The sequence below is a fragment of the Electrophorus electricus genome, chromosome 3 (genome assembly GCF_013358815.1).
Source record: "Electrophorus electricus isolate fEleEle1 chromosome 3, fEleEle1.pri, whole genome shotgun sequence".
Taxonomy (NCBI): Eukaryota; Metazoa; Chordata; class Actinopteri; order Gymnotiformes; family Gymnotidae; genus Electrophorus; species Electrophorus electricus.
The window spans coordinates 19,942,409-19,965,057 of record NC_049537.1 but is presented as its reverse complement, the minus strand read 5'-3'; the positions used below and the strand labels follow the sequence as shown (position 1 = coordinate 19,965,057).

The 22,649-nt window shown below is 39.0% G+C and overlaps 2 protein-coding genes across 3 annotated transcripts; both read left to right on the top strand.

The window, feature by feature from the left end:
* The first annotated feature begins 6,863 nt into the window (after positions 1-6,863).
* Positions 6,864-16,980, top strand: rhag (Rh associated glycoprotein). The gene is made up of 10 exons (XM_027001690.2): positions 6,864-7,126; positions 11,658-11,841; positions 12,950-13,100; positions 13,597-13,744; positions 14,214-14,380; positions 14,535-14,672; positions 14,969-15,090; positions 15,995-16,068; positions 16,237-16,310; positions 16,435-16,980. The coding sequence occupies exons 1-10, from the start codon at positions 6,952-6,954 to the stop codon at positions 16,507-16,509; spliced, it is 1,308 nt and encodes a 435-aa protein (XP_026857491.2). The 5' UTR covers positions 6,864-6,951; the 3' UTR covers positions 16,510-16,980.
* Positions 16,981-18,979: 1,999 nt separating this feature from the next.
* On the top strand, positions 18,980-22,280 carry si:ch211-22i13.2 (uncharacterized protein LOC553945 homolog). Of its 2 annotated transcripts, none has more exons than XM_027001680.2 (7): positions 18,980-19,140; positions 19,630-19,705; positions 19,857-19,997; positions 20,682-20,743; positions 21,213-21,299; positions 21,380-21,472; positions 21,671-22,280. In XM_027001680.2, exons 1-7 carry the CDS (start codon positions 19,138-19,140, stop codon positions 21,719-21,721), a joined length of 513 nt encoding a protein of 170 aa, XP_026857481.2. In that variant the 5' UTR covers positions 18,980-19,137; the 3' UTR covers positions 21,722-22,280. The 2 variants fall into 2 exon arrangements, with proteins under 2 accessions (XP_026857481.2, XP_035380574.1); XM_035524681.1 differs by having other exon boundaries at positions 19,627-19,705.
* The last annotated feature ends 369 nt before the right edge of the window (positions 22,281-22,649 follow it).

The window sequence follows — 22,649 nt, the reverse complement described above, 5'->3', positions numbered from 1 at the left end:
AGCAACAGCAGCACAGACATGATGAAGCGCCGGCAGTGCTAGCCCTGCTCCTCCCATGGGGCCTCTTCAGGAAGAGTCCCGTGCACTGGTCTTCCTGTCCAGAAGCTCCTGTCTGTCTCGCTCAAGTGTCTAGAACTCTGGAGGGAGACATGCATGCATAGCAGATCTCCACAGAGCATGAGGGTCATGAGGGTCATGAGGTTAAAATTACCCTTAGCCAGATAAAAGGAAATAAAGGAAACGAAGGTGCGCAAAGCGACTTGCATCAAAAGTCTCATTGTTTAAGGTACGTGCCTATGGGCACGATCGCAAGATATGTCTGCAGCAGTGGACTCAGTAAACAGAAATACAGAGTGAAATTCACTGAGCATGGCTCCATGGCTAGTGTCCTTGTGGAAGAGGAGGCCCCAGGTCCAGGTGAAGAAGGAAACAGCTGTACTGTGGCATCGGCAAGCCAGCCTCTGACGGGTGGGCGGAGGGAGCAGATCAACGTGCCTGTCCCTGCTGCCAGCCTGTGATGAGCGGGTGGAGAGAGCAGATCTACATGGCTGTCCCCGCTGCCTTACATCAAAACTGGCGGAGTGTTAAAGAGCATATTCTCAGGGTATTAGGAGCATATTTAGGAAAGTATTATTTTGGAGAGTATTAGGGGTGTATTAGGAGAGCATTGGGAGTCTATTAGGATTATATTAGCAGAGCACGTACAGTTTATTAGGAGAATATTAGGAGGTAATTAGGAGGTTTTTAGGAGAGCATTATGTAGCTGCTAGCACTGAAGCTGTGTCACAGGCAAGTAGATGCATGCTCACTGAGAAATGACAATGTCTGAAAATTACTTTTAGACTACAATCAGAGACAGAGAGATAGAGAGGTGAAACTCCAGGATGAAATGGACAGACATGCACAGAGAAAGAGGGAGAAAGAGAAATAGAGAGAGACAGTGAGAAATTTAATGTTGAGTCATTTATTCAAGGCCACTCACACTGTTCCTATGAGCAGACAATAAATCAGACAAGATTAGGATGATGTACTGCTAGGGGAGGGATTACCCTCAAAGGGAGTTTAAAGGAGAACAGCCGTGGAGCGAGGTCTCCTGAAAGATTTGCTGCTGTTACCACTCTGACCCAACTCTTTCAAGCAAACATACCATTCACTGGTCAAAACCACACACACACGCACACACACACACACACACACACACACACACACACACACACACACACACACACACACACACACACGTTCAGTTTGCAGTGAAAGTTCTCTGTTTCCCCATTGTTCAGCCAACTCAAGCAGAGCATTTAATTTAAAGTTTAATATTACAAAACGGCTTGAAATTGCTTGTGCAACCTTTGAAATTTAAATATTTATTTGTACTAATGATCCTAGGATTCCCTAAATCCTACCCAAAAGGAGATGATATGTATGTCTCCAGTAGTTGCCATTGCAATTCACCTGCATTCCACAGTGTGTGTGTTTATGTGTGCTCACACTGGATAAGAGTCGTGATATAAATCACAGAAAGCAGACATTTACATGAGAAGGTTTCAATGTTCAAAACAAATCTTGGCATAATGCTTTAAACATGCTTATGGGTAAATAAAGAGTGTCTCTGTGGTTGATATACAGAAAACATTGCACTGAGTGATTTCTATTAGACTAGATTTTAACAGCCAGACTGCTAAAAGTTGTTAGAAAAATAAAGTAAATTCTTGATTTATTAATATTCTCTCATTAAATACATTTAAGCCAATTAGTCAGTCTTTTCTAAACCCTGACATTACTGAAAACAAAAGTTTAGGGATTCTCAGGGATACCCAGGAGCAAGCAGTGAGTATAAGTATTGACGCCATAGTTTCTAATTTAACAGTGTAGGGGTTACATATGTAATTTTAGTGGTGTAAAAAATACAACAATCTCAGTGCAGTTGCAAAACTAAAGACAAAAACATACACAAGATTAACCTACGAAGGTGTCTCCATTGTTTCTGCCTCCTGTCTATCTTCGATACTGAGATTAAAAACATCATTCCCTCCAACACACTGAATGTTATTCCCACACAGTTAAGCGCAGGAGGCAAAGCAGTGGTTAGCAGTGGTTAACAGTGGTTTGATGTGTAAAAAAAGGGTCTAATGGATTTCCTGGAATGTTTGGGTTACAGAAGGGTCACATCCAGATACTGTCTGGGCAGGCAACATTCAAATCTGGGCTCTCACATAATAATGTTAACATTTAACACTGAGAGATTTTCCAAAAGTGCTTTGAACTGTTTACAGTTATGATTATTGTAGACAATGATCACAGGACTTGATTCTTGGGAAAAATTCCAGTCTTGGAACATGTTTATGTTAACATCTTGAAGTTCATGAGAAAAGTGTTTTTCATTTGCAGTTATATGATGGATTTTTGTGTGGTAAGTTTGCAGGTATGAAGCAGGAGTGCAACACTTTCAGATGTTTTCTCAGGAAATTAAAATATACGGTGTACAGTCAGATGCAAACTGCAAAAAGCAATTAATAATGCAGCTATCCTGTGTCCAGTGATCCCAAAGGAGGCAGGGAAAAACACAGCCTGTTTGAAATAAAACCGGAACAAAGACAGCTGACACCATGGCCCCAAAGTTGGAAAAAAGATAAGCATCGCCTGTGTCGTGACCCGCCGTATTTCTGTGATACACGTATCCTGTGTTCAGATCTTCCCATAAGACACTGGTTAAACAGTGATCCTCTCTTGTGTGTTATGTATGCAACAAGTTCACATTGTTTTGCCTAGATCAGGATGTGTGTTGCCATCTTGGTTATCTGAATTTATGTTTTGCAGTAACATTTTGATGGAACATCATTGGAGGTGATGTTTTCATAGATGCTTTGTTGTGCAAATGTTTAGCTGGGTCACTGCATATGTTTCTGTCTCAGTTTACATTACTGTTTTAGTGCATATTAGGGGCAATAATCTAAGACAGACATGTGGAAATCTTATTCATGTTATGTGCTTTTGAATACTGCAATACAATGTAAACACGTTGTTCTAAATGCCCCTTTAAAAAGCACTCAGTGTCATTTTAAGCCCTTTAAGCTTGAGTGTAAAACCAATTTTTTATTTGTGTGTGTGTGTGTGTGTGTGTGTGTGTGTGTGTGTGTGATTTCACTGATTTCATTACAATCACACAACTTCACCAACACTTTAAATGAGGCTTAAATTCTTCCAATCAGGCTTGCTGTTTCAATCAGGCTTGCTCGCATTTTGCTCTCTGCTGTAGTTCTGTAGATCCATTTGGACAGGTGCCTGTAAATGCGTCTAATTCTTCCCACTGGAATAATAGTGGCACATGTAAAATGGTTCCACTCTATTGTTTGAACACCCTAATTGTCTTCAAATGTAAACAGGAACATTTGGTTAAGTGTCTTGTTGCTAAGATATGTGAATTGCACCATCAACATATTGGCCAAAATCATTTAATCGCTCATTCATCCAGTTCTAATGGAGCAACAATTTCAAAAGACAAAGTAGTGAAAAAACATCATGACAAATGACATCAAAAGGCCCCTCAAAGAAAAGGAACAATACTCAGTACTCAAACCGAAGCAAATGTTGGAGAACCCAGGACTAAACAGTCTGAGGTGTGCGTACGTGTGAAAATATTTCTCCTGGTTTTAAGAGAAACCGGTTCTCTACAATGTTGGCAACTGTAATCCTTAGTGTTATCTTCCGCCTGGGTGTGTTAACAGTTGTGTTAAAGGCATTTATTTTAGTGGGAAACAGTGGGAACATTTTGTGATTTATAGACACACCCTAGGGGAAGCAGAACAGGGTGCTGGGGTGGAGTCCCTGCAGCCCTGGAGACACGAGAGGCAGGAGCATACCCAACTGTAGTCTGAGCCGCTGAGGTTTTCTGGCCACTAACAATCAGCTTAATTACAGAAGACATTAGCAGCCATGACGTGACGTTAGGGATCACACTCTGGACAAATCCATCCAGCGGATTTAAAGACAAAAACACTTTATCTCACCATTAGGATTTCGTTTATATTTTTAAGGTGCAGTCAGTGTGTTTGTTTCTGTGGAAAATGTTTACACTGTTTGCTCCAAACAGATTTCAACATTGTGATTATTGATCCAGAGTTTGACTGATATTATTTATTGTTGTTTTAATGGTTTATTGGGTAAACTGCGGTTAGGAGATGAACTCATGTCACTTATATCACTGGCATGCAGTTATGATAGTCTGATTGACTTTTAGCACCATTGGAAATGTTAGGAACTTTCATTTTCCTCTAAGCTTCCATCATCCTCTAGGTGGAATAGGCAATGTTTCTTCAAAAAATATTATAGCTATCGCTCATCTGATTGTGTGCAAGTTCTTATCTTTAAAGCATTTGCTTCACTACTAGGAAAAGCGGTCCCTCAGTCCTTTAGGCTTGGATGTTATGATTGGCATATACATTAGTTGGCCAGAGAGTTCGTTGTCATTACAGTATCCAGTGTGATGTCTGCGCTCTCCCTCCTTCATCACTTCCCGGTGACCTGTTTGCATAAATCATAAATCGATTTTCATGTTTTTCTGAATAATATTTCATCAGTTTGTGTGGTATTTATTTTAATTAAAATATAATTTGTGCTCACTAATGCAATCTCAACATTTTGATAACAGTATAAAAGCTTCTTTTTTTTTTTTTTTTTTTTTTTTTTTTTTTTTTTCTTTTTTTTACCCAGACCATCCAGACTGTCTGCTCTACTGGTCATTACACCACCTTGGCCAAATGAATTAGCTTGCAATCTACAAAAGGTTGATGACAATTTAAACTTTATGATGTATGTTAATGATCTCTCTTTAGAGCAAAGAAAACATCTTCTGCTACTCCATCAGCCCAAAAAAAGAAACTCTTCAAAATAACTTTGCATTTACTCTTGTTTTTCCTGAGCTAGTTTTGTTCCTTTTCCTTTAGCTAGCTACTTAAAGACTTCTCACTGAGGCTTTCCATCCTCCACGTAAGACATTCTGCTCACCTTTCTTGTTCTGACTGCTCTACAATTACAGGTCATTCAATCTAAACACTACTTATGGTAACATGAACACAACGCAGACACCATTATCAAAAGCTAATGACACTATGTCATATTCATTTAGGTAACGTGTTACGCAGAAGAAAGAACCCGCAACAACTGTATTTAAATTTGATATGTTTTCATACGGTTCTGACCCCTGAACTGAACATCCTCCCTGGACTACTGCTAACAGTGCTTTAGTGGGAAGTGTGTAAATGTAGAGGCCACGTTTGATGGAAAGCAGAATAGGCACAGCATACATATAGAAGCAGCATTCCATGTCATGAATAGGGCAGGTATGAATATTGCTCTGAGAGCTACACACTGTAAAGGTACTGGAGAGAGCGAGCCAAAGTAAGACAAGCTGATATCACAGTGCATACCATTTATATCCATTTCATATTCTCAGCTTTTATGTTATTATTTGTCCAAACAGCACCCATATTTTAAAAAAGCAGATTTGTTACAAACAGATTTGAGTGGGGCTGAGAGTGTATGTCCAACATCCTGGCAAATTACCCCTCTGAATACATGTATCCACTCTTCTGAATATTTGAGGCGAGTGCATTTATAGATGTGACTTAAGTGAACTCTATGAATTAGTATAGTCAGACTATACTGACAGGGTAAAAAGGGCAGAGCAGAGAACCTCTACAACCTTGACTTTAAATTTAAAGGATGTTGAATGATAGTCAGGATATGTATAAAATAATCTAGGAGAGAGTTTAGTGTGACTTTCTGTCATCCAGTGCAGTGTGGCTGACAGTGTACAGTATGACCAAGTGTGCAGTGGGGCTGACAGTGTGTGCATTGTGGCTGACCATGTACAGAATGATTGACAGTGTGGCTGATTGCATACAGTTTGACTGACAGTGTGCAGCATACATTTATGGAATTTAGCTGACACTTTTATCTGAAGCAATTTACAATTATGACTGAGTACAACTTGAGCAATTGAGGGTTAAGGGCCTTGCTCAAGAGCCCAACAGTGGCAGGGCTTGAACTTGCAACCTTCTGATTACAAGTCAAGTACCTTAACTACTTGACAGTGTGTGCAGTGTGACTGAGAATGTATAGTGTGTCTGACAATTACCAGAATGGCTGAGCGTATGCAGTGTGGCTGAGAGTTTGCAGTGTTGTTGGCAGTGATTGCTGTATGGCTCTGCATGCAGTATGGCTTAGCATGAATGACAGTGTGTAATGTGGCTAACAGTGTGGCTGACACATGAAACTCCTGCTTAAACTACATAGTACTGAAATTTGTAGGAGGCGCTTCTTAATCCTTTCTTCTATTTTAAAGCATCGTTTGAGTAGCACTTTGTATGAAGCGTAAATTGTTTTTAGGAACATAATTGGGACCATATATAATGAGTGGATTTTAAACCATTTATCAGTGACTTTTAATAGTGACTTTTATCAGTGTCTTTTAATAATTTTGGAGCCTGCTTTATTGCTAAGAAATAGCTGTGTGACTTTGAAAAACACTACTTTAGTATGGTAAATGTAGCTTGTAAAGGTGGTCTAGAATGTTAATAAAATTAGCATACTGGAGGAGGGAGTATCTGCTGTAGGGTCATCTGCATTGCATGTGGGGCTCAGATAAAGAAGTGATCTTAATGCTTTAAAGTTCTGTCCTGTGCAGTGCATTTTGGACCGCCCGCCTCCTTCCCATTTTTCTAGAAAAAACGTAAACAGGAGGGAAGTGGAAGCTCTTTCTCATGAGCAGCGGTTGGTGGGGCGGGGGGGCGGGGGGTGTGGCCATGGGGACATCTCCCTCTCCTGTCATTGGTCATCCTCAGACCCATAACCAACTTAAAACCAGAAGCAGTCTCTGCTCCTTCTCGCAGCAGGCACACAAGAGATAGTGAGTCAGTGTGTGACAGGAAGGAGAAGCTAGTGTCAAACATGCCACTGTATGCCACCAACATGAGGATGAAATTTCCAGTTCTGGCCTTGATTTTGCAGGCTCTCATCATTGTTCTTTATAGTGTTTTTGTGGTGTATGATGATGGCAAATCAGATCACAGTGACAACCACACTTCAGGAAGCCATGGTGAACATCCCCTGGCCCTCTATCCTAGTAAGTATCTGTAAATCAGCTTCTATGTCAGAAAGTGTATTTTATTATATCATCAATCACTATTGTTATTTTATAGATGTAAGGCAGAAGATACATGCATGCTCTGGGACATCAGTCAAAAAAGCACATTTTTACATGTTTTTTGTAAATCGTTTGAAATGACATTCATGTTTTGTGTGTGTGTGTGTGTGTGTGTGTATGTGTGTGTGTGTGTGTGTGTGTGTGTGTTTTGACTATATATTTATATAGTTATTTTTCTTCTCTTAATTATTATTTCGTGTACTCATGTATTGCAGTTGCCTAATAATTGACATTGTTCCCCAATCAATTTCATGGTTTTGAGCAAGCCATTTAAAATTGAAAATTTAATTAGTTTAACTACTGTAATACTTCATGCTTTGGTAGTGTATTCTGTGTGCTATGCTATAACTATGCTGTAACCCGGTTTGTTTTAGTACAGTTATCCTATGCTCTTTAGTAAAATAATCCTTTTGTTTTAGTACAGTATCCCTGTTTGCTTTAGTCCTATGATTCTGTTATTTTAGCAATGTAGTCCCATTTACTTTGTCTCAGTATGGACCATTGCAGCAATTTAAAGTTGATCATTCCCAGCTGAGCCACTATGGCAGCTCTCAGATGGATATCGTGGTTAACATAATCGTTAGTTGCGTGTGTGTGTTCATTTAGCAGTTCTTTCAAGTCTTTCAAATGCACTTGAGAGAAAGTAGCAGATGTTAATAGTTCTCTCCTTTGAAAAAACAGAAGGGTTAGAAATTAAAAAGAGAGATATAGAGATAGGAAGAGAGAGAAAAAGAGAGAGAGTAAGAGATAGGGCAAGTGTCTGATAACCACCCAAAGTTGCTTAAAAACAAATTAAGAAAATGTTTAAACACAAATAATTTAATAATTTAGTCATTCAGTCTGCCCACCTTTCACTAAAAGATTAAACAGAATTGCAGAATTTGCCTGTTTTGGGGTAAATGTGTGTGTTTTATATCAATTTGTAGATGACAGTTTCTTCTTTATCTTCATCACACACTAATAGCTGCTCATTGGGGAAACAGCCCCTGTAAGGGTGGGGTGGGCCTGAGCACAGGAGATTAGCTTTCACATGGCATCTGAGGTCAGAAGTGGAGTTTTGTGCAATGCAGCAAGACTTTACCCTTGAAGAATAGTTTCATCTTTAAGAACTTCAGTGTGAAAATGTGTGTTCATATCGTTCTTTAGGAAAATATATGGTCATGTTCTAAGCAAAGGTAAACCACAGTAAGAGAGAAGTCAAAACTTAAGTTCACTTAATTGTAGAAGTATCTTCCTTGTAACATAAAGTATTTTGTTATTATGGTGAAGAAAAAAACTATTTTCTCATTAGTTCTAACTCTCATTGTATCTGGAGGACACTTTGCCCTTTTGCTTTATAAAAAATGTAAAGATTTTTCTGTATGAATTAATTAGTTGGTGACCTATTTGTATTTGTAAATTGTAAAATGGAAAAAAGATGAAAAAATGAAACAATAAGTGGGGCGAAAAGGCCAGATGTTTCACTGATCTGGGAAAACTGTACGACTCTTTTTGAGTGGGAACCATACAGAACATTCCAGACCTTAGCGATTAGAACTTCAAAGAAATAATAAAAGGAGAAGAATGCAGATTTGAAAACATACACACACACGGATAAGCTTTGTCATCAAGTGCCAAATTAGTGCTGATAGAAAGTAATTGATTTACTCTGTAGATTCACAGGGAGAAAAAAGAAAGCCTTCCTCCCATTTGGCAACAAGCCTTGAAGATTTTTATCAAGAGCTGTTATATGCATGAAAGTGATCCAAAAAAAAACAACCCTAAAAACCTTGCATGGGTTAAAGAACAATTGTTTGTTTAGTGATAGCCAACCATGGAGAATTAAGTGCTCAAAACAAATAACACGACACCTTTAGTGAGAGCAATAAGTCTTACTGGTTCTGTGAAGCTCTTTTCCTAGCCAATCAGACAGTACACTATCACACACAAATGATGAAATAGTGGGATCACTTAAAATATATCACAGACAAGGACTGGGAGCAAACAGGTGATAACCTTTCATCTGGCTGAAAAGGAAAAATCACATCAGAAGTAAAAATGCTTTTATAAAATTCCATTTTAACCAGTGGACAAAAAAGAACAGGTCAGTTTATAAGTGTTAATAGGTACTATGGGTAACATAAAATAACAGGTCAGTTTATAAGTGTTAATAGATACTATGGGTAACATAAAATAACAGGTCAGTTTAAAAGTGTTAACAGGTACCATGGCTAACCATGGTAACATAGGACCAAGGCAACATTCCTTAGCACTTTACCCAGTAACAGAACCAGCAACCTTTGAATTCTACCTTCCACCCCCATTTTTATTGTGATACATTTATGTCTTCATTCAACTACAACCACCAAAGATTTATAATAATAAAACTAATTATTTGTTTGCATAAATGGGCATCGCTACTGACCAGCCAGTATATAGTACCTAGAAGATTTTTCAGGGCAGGGCTATCTTAAAATGATACTTTTTTTTGCATAACATATTTGTGATAAGAATGGAATTTCAGCATTTTAATCTTAGTGCATTTGTTTTGAAGCTGTGTTTTTCCTGTTTAGTCTGTGCCTCTATCTTGATTTAATTACACCTCATCCCTCAGCAGAGATGCTATTCCAGACTTGGTCCATGAAATATATGTGCAGCAGTGGAGTAAATCTGGGAACAGCAAACATTGTCATTAAAACAACACAATGATGTTTATACTAGAAGGTTTGTTGGTTGTATAGTAAAAACGTGTGTTCAGTTTTCACATGAATTGGGTTTTTCTAAGAGTAATATTCAGAAGTAAAGCATGTTTATAAGGAAAGAAGCAGGAGAACCATATGCATCCACATCTAAAAAGAAGGTGTGATTATCAATTTTCCTATAGAAATTCCAGCAAAGCCAATATCTAAGTTATTACACTTAGCTGACACTTTTAACCAAAGCAACTTACAACTATGACTGAGTACAACTTGAGCAATTGAGGGTTAGGGGCCTTGCTCAGGTGACCAACAGCAGCAACTTGGCAGTGGTGGGGCTTAAACCAGCAACCATGCAATTACAAGTCAAGTACCTTAACCACTGCGCTACCACCACTTGCGTTACTTTAGGAATAGCAATACATTCATTTGGTCTTCACCAAGGTTAGTTTGACACTGATGCTGAAAAAAGGCCCAGCTCAAAATTTAGATGAGAGAAAGGACTTGAGTAACATATCAAGTCTGCGCCATTGCCAGTAGCTCCACTCGGAGAGTGCCTTGGCGAGCCACACCATGACCTCCTCAGTGCTGTCGTAGCTGGGTGGAGAAGGACCCGATTGTTCTAAGGAGGTGCTCCTTAACACAATTACCAGATGTGGGGTTTTATAAATATATAGCATACAGCAAGCCTCCAGTAGGCAGCCACATATTGTTTTCCTTATTTTTCCACCAACAAGTAGAAAAGTTGGGAAGCTTTCTGAGGAAACCGGGAACGTGTCCCTTGCCTCCAGTGCATGATGCCACACCTCACAGATCCGCACACTTCATTGTCTAAAGTTACTCTCCCGGGAAGGGGAAATGAGGTCCTCAAAACCACTTTTGCAATAAGACATGATTATTACCAGATCCAGGACTGAGTGCGTATCCTGTGATCCAAAGAGCTTTGTTGAAAATTTAGTAACCTGTAGTAAATCCAAAGCTCCCCATTTCCACCACTACCAAAGAGAAGAGAAGAGCATCTCTGTACATTCTCTAGCAAATCCCTTCTGCCCAGATTTATGTATGTTCTAAGCAATAAATGCATATAAGATTAATATATTAACACAGAAAATGGCTGAGTGCACAAAACTTGATAGTCTGTCAGGAAAACATAAAGTTTCATATTTTGTGAATGCTTTGTGAAGTCCTTAATGGACTTGGTGAGATAACCCTTCAGTGATAATGAAGCAGGTACTAATGAGAAGTTGATAAAACGGTGATGAAGGACAGACATGTCCTGCAGACCCATTCACAAACTGAGTCACTTTCTCTGTAATAAGTCTAAGTGAGTATATATTGATTTGTCACCTACAAAGATCACATCATGAGTATGGTGGCAGTTCTCTGTTACCAGAAATGATCAACCTGCTCTCTATGCGAGATTTAATCCTTCAGGGCAATTTCCTGAACGTAGATTAAGCCTAGTCTTGGGATAAATTACACTGCCAATAGTTAATCACCATTGCCCGTTATTTTTTTTATCAAATCACAGGCTTATCCTGAGTCTGGGAAACTCATCAATCTGCTCTCTCTTCATGCTTTAAGTGCTACAAGTGTTAAAACTTTGTGTATCATTTGTTGTTTCATTTGTGTTCATGGTGTTTCTGGTGTTTAATATTTAAGTGTTTAATCTGTTGTCTGTTCAGGTTTTATATGCTTTCTATTCATTTCTATTTATCTGCATATCAGGCGCTTAGTCTTGAAGTGTTTAATCACCTGAATGTTCATGCTTTAAGTGTTTCAGGACGTTCATGTGATGATCTTCATTGGCTTTGGCTTCCTTATGACCTTCCTGAAGCGCTACGGCTTCAGCAGTGTGGGAATTAACCTGCTGCTGGCTGCCTTTGGCCTGCAGTGGGGCCTACTCATGCAGAATCTCTGGCATATGTCTAATGGAAAGATCAAAGTTTCCATATATAGGTAAAAGTCTTATCTGTCTGTCTGTCAGTCTATCTAGATATGTGTCTAACTTATGTACTTACTTACTCACTTCATGACGGTTGCCTAACACTAATTCTAAGTTTACTGTGCCATAAACATTTCAGTGTTTGCTTTGCTCGAACATATCCATTATAAACATACAAACAGCACATCAGTTAGCCAAATGTATAATTATTCATTTGTATTCAGACCATAGACTGTGTGGTCTATGGATGAGGGCAAGAATAACTAAAATGGGCTACTTGTGTCACTGTGAAACACTAATCTACATTCTTCACTTGAAAAATGTACAAATGGTGGACATGGGTTACTCTGTGCTGAACAAACAGCACCCTTGCAGCAGTAGTGTTGGTGCTGATAGAAATGATAGGATGATAGAAAGATATAGGTATGAGACACAACAGAAGCAAAAAAAAAAGTACCAAAGTGTAGTGAGGAGGTGCAGAAAGGTATAAACCAAACTTCTAGCTGTTTAAAGAATGGTGACACGATCAGAGAACCACACAAGGGGCGGACTTTGCCAGCTGAGCGGGGTGTGATGGACAAGAGCATCAGATTTTCTCTGTCCCATTCCGTCAAGGCCATAAAACATCTTAGGGAAAGATGAGTCTGCCATGCATGTGAATTTTGATCTCTGCAGTCAAATCTGCAGTAACATCACTGGTCTGGAGCAAACCAGATGAAGTCTGTCCAGGTCATTGTGTTCCACCTGCTTGACCATCAGTCGTACACAAGCCACTCACTAACCAAGCAGTGAGAAATATCATCAGTTATGATATACCTAGAAATGTACATCTAAACCCTAAATTACCTTGCTAAGCAAAGACTGATGTTTGTGGTATACCCCTTCGTAGTAACCCGCAATGCATAGTTCAGTGAGGGTTTTTTGTTTTGTTTTTTTTTTTGCTTTAACATACCCAGTTTAAACTGACCTTATCAGTTATTAAAACAGTGCATTAGCTCAGGACTTCAATTATCAGGTAATCAATGCCTTCATGAGCTTACAAGGGTTGTTTTAGTGAATTCAAAGATGTCTCCCATCTGCTGGATTGGCTAAAGTCTCATCTCTGTCCCTCTTTTTCTGTAGAATGATCAACGCAGACTTCAGCACAGCGACAGTGCTGATCTCATTTGGTGCTGTGCTTGGCAAAACGAGTCCAGTGCAGCTCCTCATCATGGCCTTGCTGGAGATCACCATCTTCTCCCTCAATGAGCATGTGGTGGTGGAAATACTGGGGGTGCATGCTGCAGCTCATTCACACATCCTCTCATACACTCACCTAGCAGATGGGTAGAATAAAAGTCCCTCCAGGATTTTGGATTACCTGGTTAGCTTGGACTCTGACATTTGTAAAGCTGCTTTGTGACAACTTTGTGTGCTTTTTGTAAAAAGCGCTATATTAATAAAGTTCCTTTATACTTATTCCTTTATATTATAATTTTTACAAATACTGGATTGAATTGGCAGAGGAAATAATTGGATATAACATCCACACATGAGGAGTCCATGGTTTTGTTCTGTTCCATTCATAATGCACATGAGTCAAATAATCAGTGGCCTATATCTCTTACTTACTTGGTTCAGGTGTACTAGGGGCTGGAGCTCATGTGCACTGGCTGGATGTCCCCAAGTGCTCTGTCAAAGGTTACTCCTTAAGTGAGTGCCAATGTAAAATACTTTGTGTATTAAGAGTAGTAAATGACAGTAACATTGACACTTTGCTCTGTATGCAGGCTTCTGATGTTGGTGCTTCCATGACTATCCATGCGTTTGGGGCTTACTTTGGTCTGGCTGTAGCCAGAATGCTTTACCGCCCTGGTCTCCGCAACGGCCATGAAAATGATGGATCTGTCTACCACTCCGATTTGTTCGCAATGATTGGCAAGTTCACAACCTCCACATGATATCATACGGCTATATGGTGACAGTCATGAACAAGGTTGAGCAGACTACTTCTGGAAATGTATCAATCTCCAAATACCGAATACCCATCCTAAATGTATTCAGTAGTGTAGGTCTACATTACTAAAAACATTTCAAAACTCATCACAAACTGAAGCACTAAAATACCTAATTTTTCTCTTTTGAACATGCCTATATATCACATTAAGCATGCAATCTAAGCCTGATCATAGACTAACATTTTATACATGCAGAAGACATATATGTCCCCAAATTTACAAGTAGAAACATGTAAATGCTGGACACTTACAGTGACTTCAAGCATTTTGTATTATGAAAATGTAGAAACCTCTATTTAAATGGAGGAGATTAGTCCTTTCATATATATTATATGAATATGGTAGGGTCCACAAACATACGTTTGACCGTGATTGCTTGGTCTTGGCAGGTACCGTCTTCCTGTGGATGTTCTGGCCAAGTTTCAACTCTGCTATAGCTGGAACACCAGAGCAACAGCTGATAGCCATCACTAACACCTACTTCTCATTGGCTGCCTGCGTCCTGGCTGCTTATGCCACTTCCAGCTTGGTGGAAGAGAAGGGCAGACTGGACATGGTGAGAGAAGCCATAAACATCAAATAATCATGATAACCTGCTTGTGTGGCTCTTCTGTGTCCCATCTGCATGTACCATTGAGGAGGAGAGATCAATATTTGTTGGCCGGTACATCATAGGCCCAGTCTAATGAGATCACCTTTTTGCTTTGCAGGTGCACATTCAGAACGCAACGCTAGCGGGTGGCGTTGCAGTGGGAACATGCGCTGATATGAACATTGGGCCTTTTGGAGCCATGGTGATCGGCGTCATGGCTGGGATAATTTCCACTCTTGGCTTCAAGTTCCTCACAGTGCGTAGGCCTATTTACATATATATTCCACCTGAATGATCATATGATCTGTAGATGTTAAAACAAAATCACAGCCATCCCCTTTACCAATAAGAAATGAGTCAAACACATCTACTGTACATTTTAGTGGGTACGTTATTATTATTCAAAAGCCCTTAAAAATAAAAATATGAACTTTGACAGTTTTTGGCATGGTTTTACTATTTTGCACAGTGAGTGTGGTAAAACTGTGTCACTTACTCAGACAGAATATTCATCTTGTATTCCATTTTCTATTCCCTTGCATTTCAATGTAGCCCAAGTTTGCATCCAAGCTAGGTATTCAGGATACATGTGGGGTGCACAACCTCCATGGCATGCCTGGCCTTCTGGGTGGCATGGCTGGCATCATCGCTACGGCTCTGCACAAGAAAGAAAAGTAAGACTGGCACAGTAGCACATGGGGCATGCAAAGGTGAAAGGGAAATGACATGGCTATGTACTAGATGTCTGGGATTTTTGCTACCAGGAAACTGAGCAAACATTTCCACTTTGCTAGAAGTAATTGGCAAAATTTTGAAATGTTTTCATAACAATGAGCCAGTATTTTGGGGGATATACAGTGCAGTTTATACATAATGCATTCAAATAAGAATCTTAGCAAGTCTTTAAATCTTATCCAACAATCTTGCTGTACTGATCACGCAGACCACTAATAACTTACTGATGTAAATGAAGGCCCATGTGCATACGTACTTTTTCTGTCATGTTCATGATTGCACATTAATTGTGCAGCCTTACTTTGTTTGAGGTTGCACAATATTTGTGGCTCAGTAATCCTACAGCTGCACAAACTGTTCAGTTCACTTTGTTGACAGATTCGTGCATGAGCAAGCTTGCTCTGCACGTTTATCTGCATACATGCTCTTCCAGGAGCAGGCCACTCTAACACAAAGTACCGCCATACTGCTTTTAGACAAGTCAGTACATTCAAACAGCATTAACAGGTGACTCATGTCCAGAATGAAGGTGAAACCAAGACCTGACACTCTGTACAATTCATGTTGCTGAACAGCTCAGTATCCAAAGTGACAAACTGTACAGTCAATAAATCAGTTAATCAATCATTCAAACAAATAATCAATCAGCTGCATAAGTGATCATTGTCCATGTTTTACAATGTAAAGAGTGGATGTGATCAGATCGCATATTTTTGAGAGTGTTCTCACTCAGGTTTTCTCAGGTGCTTGTATTATCAGAGTTATACTATCTTCTCACCCCACATTGGGGATTGTATATTCTCCCTGGTATTTCAGATTAGTGTTTTATTTCTCTCCTACTAGTGCTTTTCCACAGAAACAAGCAGCTGCTTTAGCTTCATCTATTGGTTTTGCCCTGGTGGGAGGAGCCATCACTGGTGAGTGATTTTTTTAAGGCTCTTTCCAGGAGCTTATATTTTTCTAAATATCAGTCACTGACCAGGCTCTGAATGGTCCTTGGCTTTAGTTTGCATGCTTGTGTGTATATTGTAAGTGTATATTGTATTACTTTTTAAATAAGTTAACTTTATGCTTTGTTCCAACAGGTCTTGTGATGAAGATTCCATTCTGGGGACAGCCACCTGACCAGAACTGCTTTGACGACTCTGTCTATTGGGAGGTGAGCCTCAGAGAATTTAGAAAACATGACTGATTTTTTTTTTTTTTAGCGTTTTCTTCACTAATAATGACGCTTAAGACAGCTGACCTTAGTGGGTGTGCTAACGAGTGTCTTCTATCTGCAGGTTCCTGAGGAGGACGAAGAAAACGGGGAGAGTATGACCCACGCAGATCATTCCAAAAGCAAGACAGAAGCCTGAAGCGCTCATCTCAGCATGTTCACACATCACACAGTTCCATAAGCAACTCAGGGTACTCAGCCATTACCAGACCATTAAACGAACGGCTCAATCCATCCATACTCACACGCTGGTTAAAATTCAGCCCTGTATTATCTCACCATAGTTTGGCTTGAAAGATTGTTGGTCCTCTTGATGACTGTCTGCCTGCTTCATTCTGCAGAGGTTTTTATTTCTGTCTCAGCTATGACCATATCAAACACATGCATGTCCACCATAGAGTAACATTTTCAAAATAGTTCATCCCAGCTAGGAAGCACCAGATTCTTTTATTTAAGGTTACCAAATGATAGAATTTATTTATAATTACAGATGGGGATGAGTTAAGATTCTGAAAGAGCGTTATAAAAAGATTAACTTTGTATGCTTACAAAGGAATGGAATGTTAATAAGTTGGTAACAATAAATCGATCCACATCGACTGTGCATCCAGTTCAAGTTCTAGAGCTGATTGTCTTCGACAGCTTGGGCTTTTTTTCTTTACTTAAATGAGAATATGTTACTAATCTTTCACAGCAAAATGGTGAATCTTCTCCATTTGTGGATAATTGTCAGCTTTGACAGTTGAGGTTTATTACTTGCTGAAGATCTGAGCCTAGGACAAACACTAAGCATGAATGTTGGACCATTTCACACCCTTCAGACTGTGTGTGTTTGTGTTATACTGTCAGACCAAAGAAGATAATGGTGCAAAATCCTGAAATTTTAAGCATGTGAAATTCAGATTCCTCAGAGCAGATATGCAGATAGTACAGTTGCTTATAATAAAACTGACTGCATTACATATATTACATTAAAATATACATATATACATATATTCTAAATACAAGTCACAATTTCATTCTAATTTTGATATTTACAAACAAGCTCCCTGTTAGACTTCCCCACTGCAGAGTATTAGCGTATATAAGATGTAGGTTATGATGTCATACTGGAGCCCATAGTGCCTCTCATGACCTGATCGTAAATCAGTCTAAAGGTCTACTCCATTCATTACACTCCAAGCCTCGGGTCTCCTTCTGTCCAGCTGCCTGTTTTAGGCAGGCAGTTCCCTCATTTTGTTACTTTATTTTTTTATTTCTTAGAGCTCATAATGTACTTTCAATAAATGGACATGGTCAGTCGTGCCTTCCTTACTTCTGTTAAGAGACATTGAGAATATTAAAGTTGCCTCAAAAACAAGAGGAGCTCTGACCATTGAGCACGAGAGACATGACTGACTTCAAATGATTTCAATATTTTGCATTTGAATGTGTGTGTGTGTGTGTGTGTGTGTGTGTGTGTGTGTGTGTGTGTGTGTGTGTGTGTGTGTGTGTGTGCATGTGTGTGCATGCATGTGCATGTGTTTATATAAAATACCTGAGCTTTTAGCCTAGTTAGGACAATGTATCTTTGCAGTGCACTTATACATATTATACTAAGGATAAAAATGTATGAAACATATGCTGTCATAAATAAATATGAATTTTATACATTAGTTTTCTGGATTGCTGAGAGAATGTTTATGTTATTTTCATTACTATATTACCTTTCTGTTGAACATTCTCTTTGGCTGCCTGCATCCTGGCTGCTTCTGCTTGGTTAATACTATGCTGTGTTCTCAGTTTCTTTCTATGTGTGCTCATAATATAAGGGCTTTGTAAGGTCCATTGTGCAACACACAAAATTAAAATTTGCACTACAGTATAGTAGTAGTAGCCAAACAATAATGGATGGAATTAAACATCCTAATTAAATTATTAGGATGTAATACATGTTTTTCAACATTTTCTGGTCAATTTTACATTCCATAAACCTGGATTCTGTGTTTTTGTTACACAGAAATACAAAAATCTTTAAATAGACTGAAAATTAAATTAAAAAAATTAAATAGACTGAAAAGTCCTAACTCTCCGATAAGAATAGAAGAAAAAATGTGATCCGCATGAATAACATTGCTCTCTAGCAGCTGTTCCTCTCTCAGCCACCAGGTGCCCTTATTCATCATGAGCCAGAAGAAAGCTTAGCTTTCACATTCATCTTACGTTGAATAAATATTTTCAAAGAGGTTTCGAGTCATAATTTTTAAATAAATAATTTAAAAATAAATCTTAGAAATTATATTTGAAACTGGTATGTGACTTAATACAGCATGAAGGCGTAGCCTCGTGAAAGGGATGGTGAGTTTTCGGGAGAAATTAAGGAGTAAATGTAAAAAAATTAAAAATTAAATTGAAGAGCATGCAAAAAACTTATATTTATACTGATCGTGTCATCTTTTTAATTGTACTGAAATGTCTGTTTCTTGTAAATAAAATGTTCACTTACTTTTCCTGGTTCTGATCTAAATTTCGGTTTCGGAGGCCTACTATTTCCGAACCTGTCTCCTGGACGATAGGCGGCAGTAATGCAGCGAACTTTCTTTATTTACGACCTATTAGGTAAGGAACGACCAAGCCCCCATGCATGATGGCTTCTCAGTGTTTGTGCTCGTATTGAAAGTTATATGTTGTTGTCGGAAATATTAATAATGAGGAATATAGCGTCTTTACAGTAGGCGGTACTTCATTACGATCGGTTTAATTGAAATTCGTCCTGGCGTCATTGACGATGGTAAGGCTTATAAACAAATTATTTCAAGGTTGGACTACTAATTAGCTAACGCTAGTAATGTAGCTAGCCAAAACACACATTAACATTTGCCAGCTAGCTGTTAGCTGTTTTTTTTTTTTTAGAAATAGTTGTTATCTAGCTAACAAGCCGTCATTCACAGAGAATATATAAGAGCGGCGAAAACCACAGTGTTCAGTTGGCTAACTGTAGCTAGTTAGCTAGCTATAAGTCGGAAGCTAGTTAGCTAGCTTTAGCTGGGTTCATAGCTGTAGTTGGTTTGGTGGTTTCGCTGTACTTTGCTTGCTTGCTACCTAGTTGATCAGTGGTAGAATCTAGACGACGGGTGGCTTTTGGGTTATGTATTTTAGTCAGCTATCTAGTAATGTTCCACATAGCAGATGATGTATGAGTAGTAGCTGTCTAGATAGCAGGCTAACCAGCGAACTATTATGTGGTCTGTTATTTATGGTTTGTCTTTACGATAAGCAGTCTGCAAAAGTGAATTCCAAGGAGAGAAGTGGGTCGAGCTCAAGCACAAAAGAGCGAAGACGATCGAGGAGTAGAGGTTCGTTTTCTCTACGGAGCCGATGTGTTGGTACTTTTTACCTGTGGTATAGTTAGTAATGACGATGTACATTTAACAACTGGTGTCTGTAAACTAACTGACGAAAGTGTTGTCTCAATGTAGTGCCGTCAACTCTGCTGTTTATTAACAGAAAGAGATGAGAAGAAACGAAAACGCAGCCGAAGCAGATCATCATCGTGCAGCTCCTCCTCCTCCTCCTCCTCTTCGGCGTCATCACGGTCCTCTTCTAGCAGTGACTCAACAAGCAGTAGGACTAGCTCCAGTAGCAACGGTAGGCGTTGCTAACTCGTCGGCTGCCTTTACTTTAAAGTGGCAATATGTAAGATATTTTGTTAACATCGAAAGAAATCGCATTACTTATCCAAGGGGAAGAAAATATCTGCTAAAATATAGTGGTGTTCTGCTACTCCGAGTCACCCTGTAAAACATTAAATATTCATTCAAAGGTAAGAGCTGTCGGGTCGGATTTGGTGGGAGTATTTCTAAACACGACAGGCACACAGGCTCAAAAAATTAATGTTAGTGTGTAAAGTTAGTGTTCAGTTTATGTGTTGTATGTATCTGTTTAGATCACATTTAGTTTTTGTATTGCGGCTGAATTAAAACATCTGGAGAATATTGTTACATGGGTAATGTTGCCTAGCTTGCTAAATTATCCTAATGTAGCCAGGATAAACAGGGTGACGAGGACAAGCAGGTTTTATGAATGACAACACAGAGAACAGAGAGGCAATCAGTTGTATGGTACTGAAACACTGTTAAACACTGTATATTCCAACAATATACAAAGTGAAAATTCATTAATATTAAAAAAATACTAGTGATGTCTTAATATCTAGATGAACTGAAACATAAGACTGAAATTAACCAAAGTTACCCAACAATCTCCCTTATGTGGCTTTCACTAGATTAAATAAAACTTTTCGATTACAACATGTGTTTTTTTTCTCACCAGATTCTTATCAGAAAAAGAGGAAGACTTCAAAGAAAAGGAAAAAGGAGAAACCTGGCAAGAAGGTACCTGATCAGTCACCTACTAGAGCTGCTTATTCCAGCTGGTTATTTGACATATTGTTAGGTGGCATTTATTTGAACGCATTTCAAAGGGTATGTGCCAAGGTTGCTTAACTCCAGTCCAGTTTGGCCATTTCTCTGCTTATGTACACCTACTAATCCCACTATGACACTCTTTGTATAGGCCTTATTGATCAGAGTACTGGCCCTATTAATTACATATACTGTTACACACATGGTTCTCACTCACTCATACATATACACACACAAAAGATGTACACAATGCACTATGTCAAATCTTTACACACTAGTTGTTCTTCAGGGCATGTTTTAAGTCATTTCAAGCTCATTGCCCTATTCTGTACAGCTCCAGTGCTGGAAGACCCTGCCACCATTCAGTTATCTTTTTGCTTACACTTAGGCACATGCAATTCACAGAATTGTTCAGTAACATGGTTTGTTTGAACAACAGAAATTTAAAAAAGAGAAAGCCCGCAAACGAAAGAAGGACAAGAAACACAAAGAAGATGACTGCTCTGGTCCAGTTCAGATTTCCAAGGTAACCCATTTTCCTACATGCAGACAGCAAGCCGAAGTTAAAGTTCCTGCCCTGTTGATGTGTGCCTGTGTTTTCTGCAGTACCTTAAGGAGAAGAAGCGGAGCGGCAAGTATAGCATGATCTCAGGGAAGAAGATCAAAATGAAGGTGAAGAAATCAAAGAAGGACAAGCAGGTGTGTTCTCGTGCCACATAGCACTCCTCGCTTTGTGCCCTGCTGGTGGAGGGGCTCTGTATTTATGACAGGGTAGGGTTGTCCTGTATGGTCACCACTTAGCTTGATATTTCCAACTGCAGAAGAAGGCGAACAGCGGGTAGTGTTGCCTCTCATGTTCCATAACGCTGACTCTTTCTTCACTTTTTGTTGTTGCAGAGGGACAAAAATCGTGCCGAGCTGTTGGAGTTTCTGAACTCTACTTTCTGATACAGGCAGCATGCTGACCTGCTAACCAGAGCTTTCCACTTTCCCCCATCATCCTCCTCTTTAAACAGGCCAAGCAGCTCTCAGGGAAAGGCCAACTTCCTGTAATGGACAGCAGCATGTGGCTTTAAACAGCTGTCAGAATGGGAGGAATGTGTTATTTTGTTAATATCCAGGATCAAAATGTGATACTAGTAGTGGTGCCCCTCCCTGGGCCTGAGCGCTAAATGGTCACTGTGCTCTGTGTTGACTGTTCCCACATGAACTGTTTTATTTTAACATTGATCTTTTTTCAGCTGATTTTCCTCCTTTTTGCTCCTGCTTGACCTCCATTTAGACCACCATAAAGTAATAGTGATCTCCAAATGTACTTTTGAAGGATTTTAAATTGACAAAGGACAATTATGGAGACCTTTTGACTTTGTTTATTTTACATAACTGTAAAATGTTTAAATCCAAAACCCTAACTAACATTACAATATGTTGATCTGAAACTTTGCTTTTTTATTTAACTTTGACTGCCACTTCCTTGTAAATCTTGCAGTAAAATGACCTTTCCTGATGCCTCGATGTCTTACATTAAGCTGCTGAAAAACATAATTATGCTAAATTTAACAGAATTGCTATGATTGAAGTTTTGCTCTTCTAAATTTACATGGGTAAGAATTGAATATAGAAATAGTTTCTCTTTGTATGAGAATATGTAGACATACCAAATAAGGCTTGGTATGTTTAGAATTGACAGCATCTTGAATCACAATAGTATGTCAGTGCTGTTTCATGTTTTCATACCGTGATGCAAGTGAAAATATAAAGTACCTACAGGAAGCCTATTATCTAAATTTTGAAGTGGTCAGCCTTTTGCTTTTGCAAGCAGGTTAGATTAATTGTGTATTGCTATAGAATTGTAAAATAGTTTGTAAAAATTGTT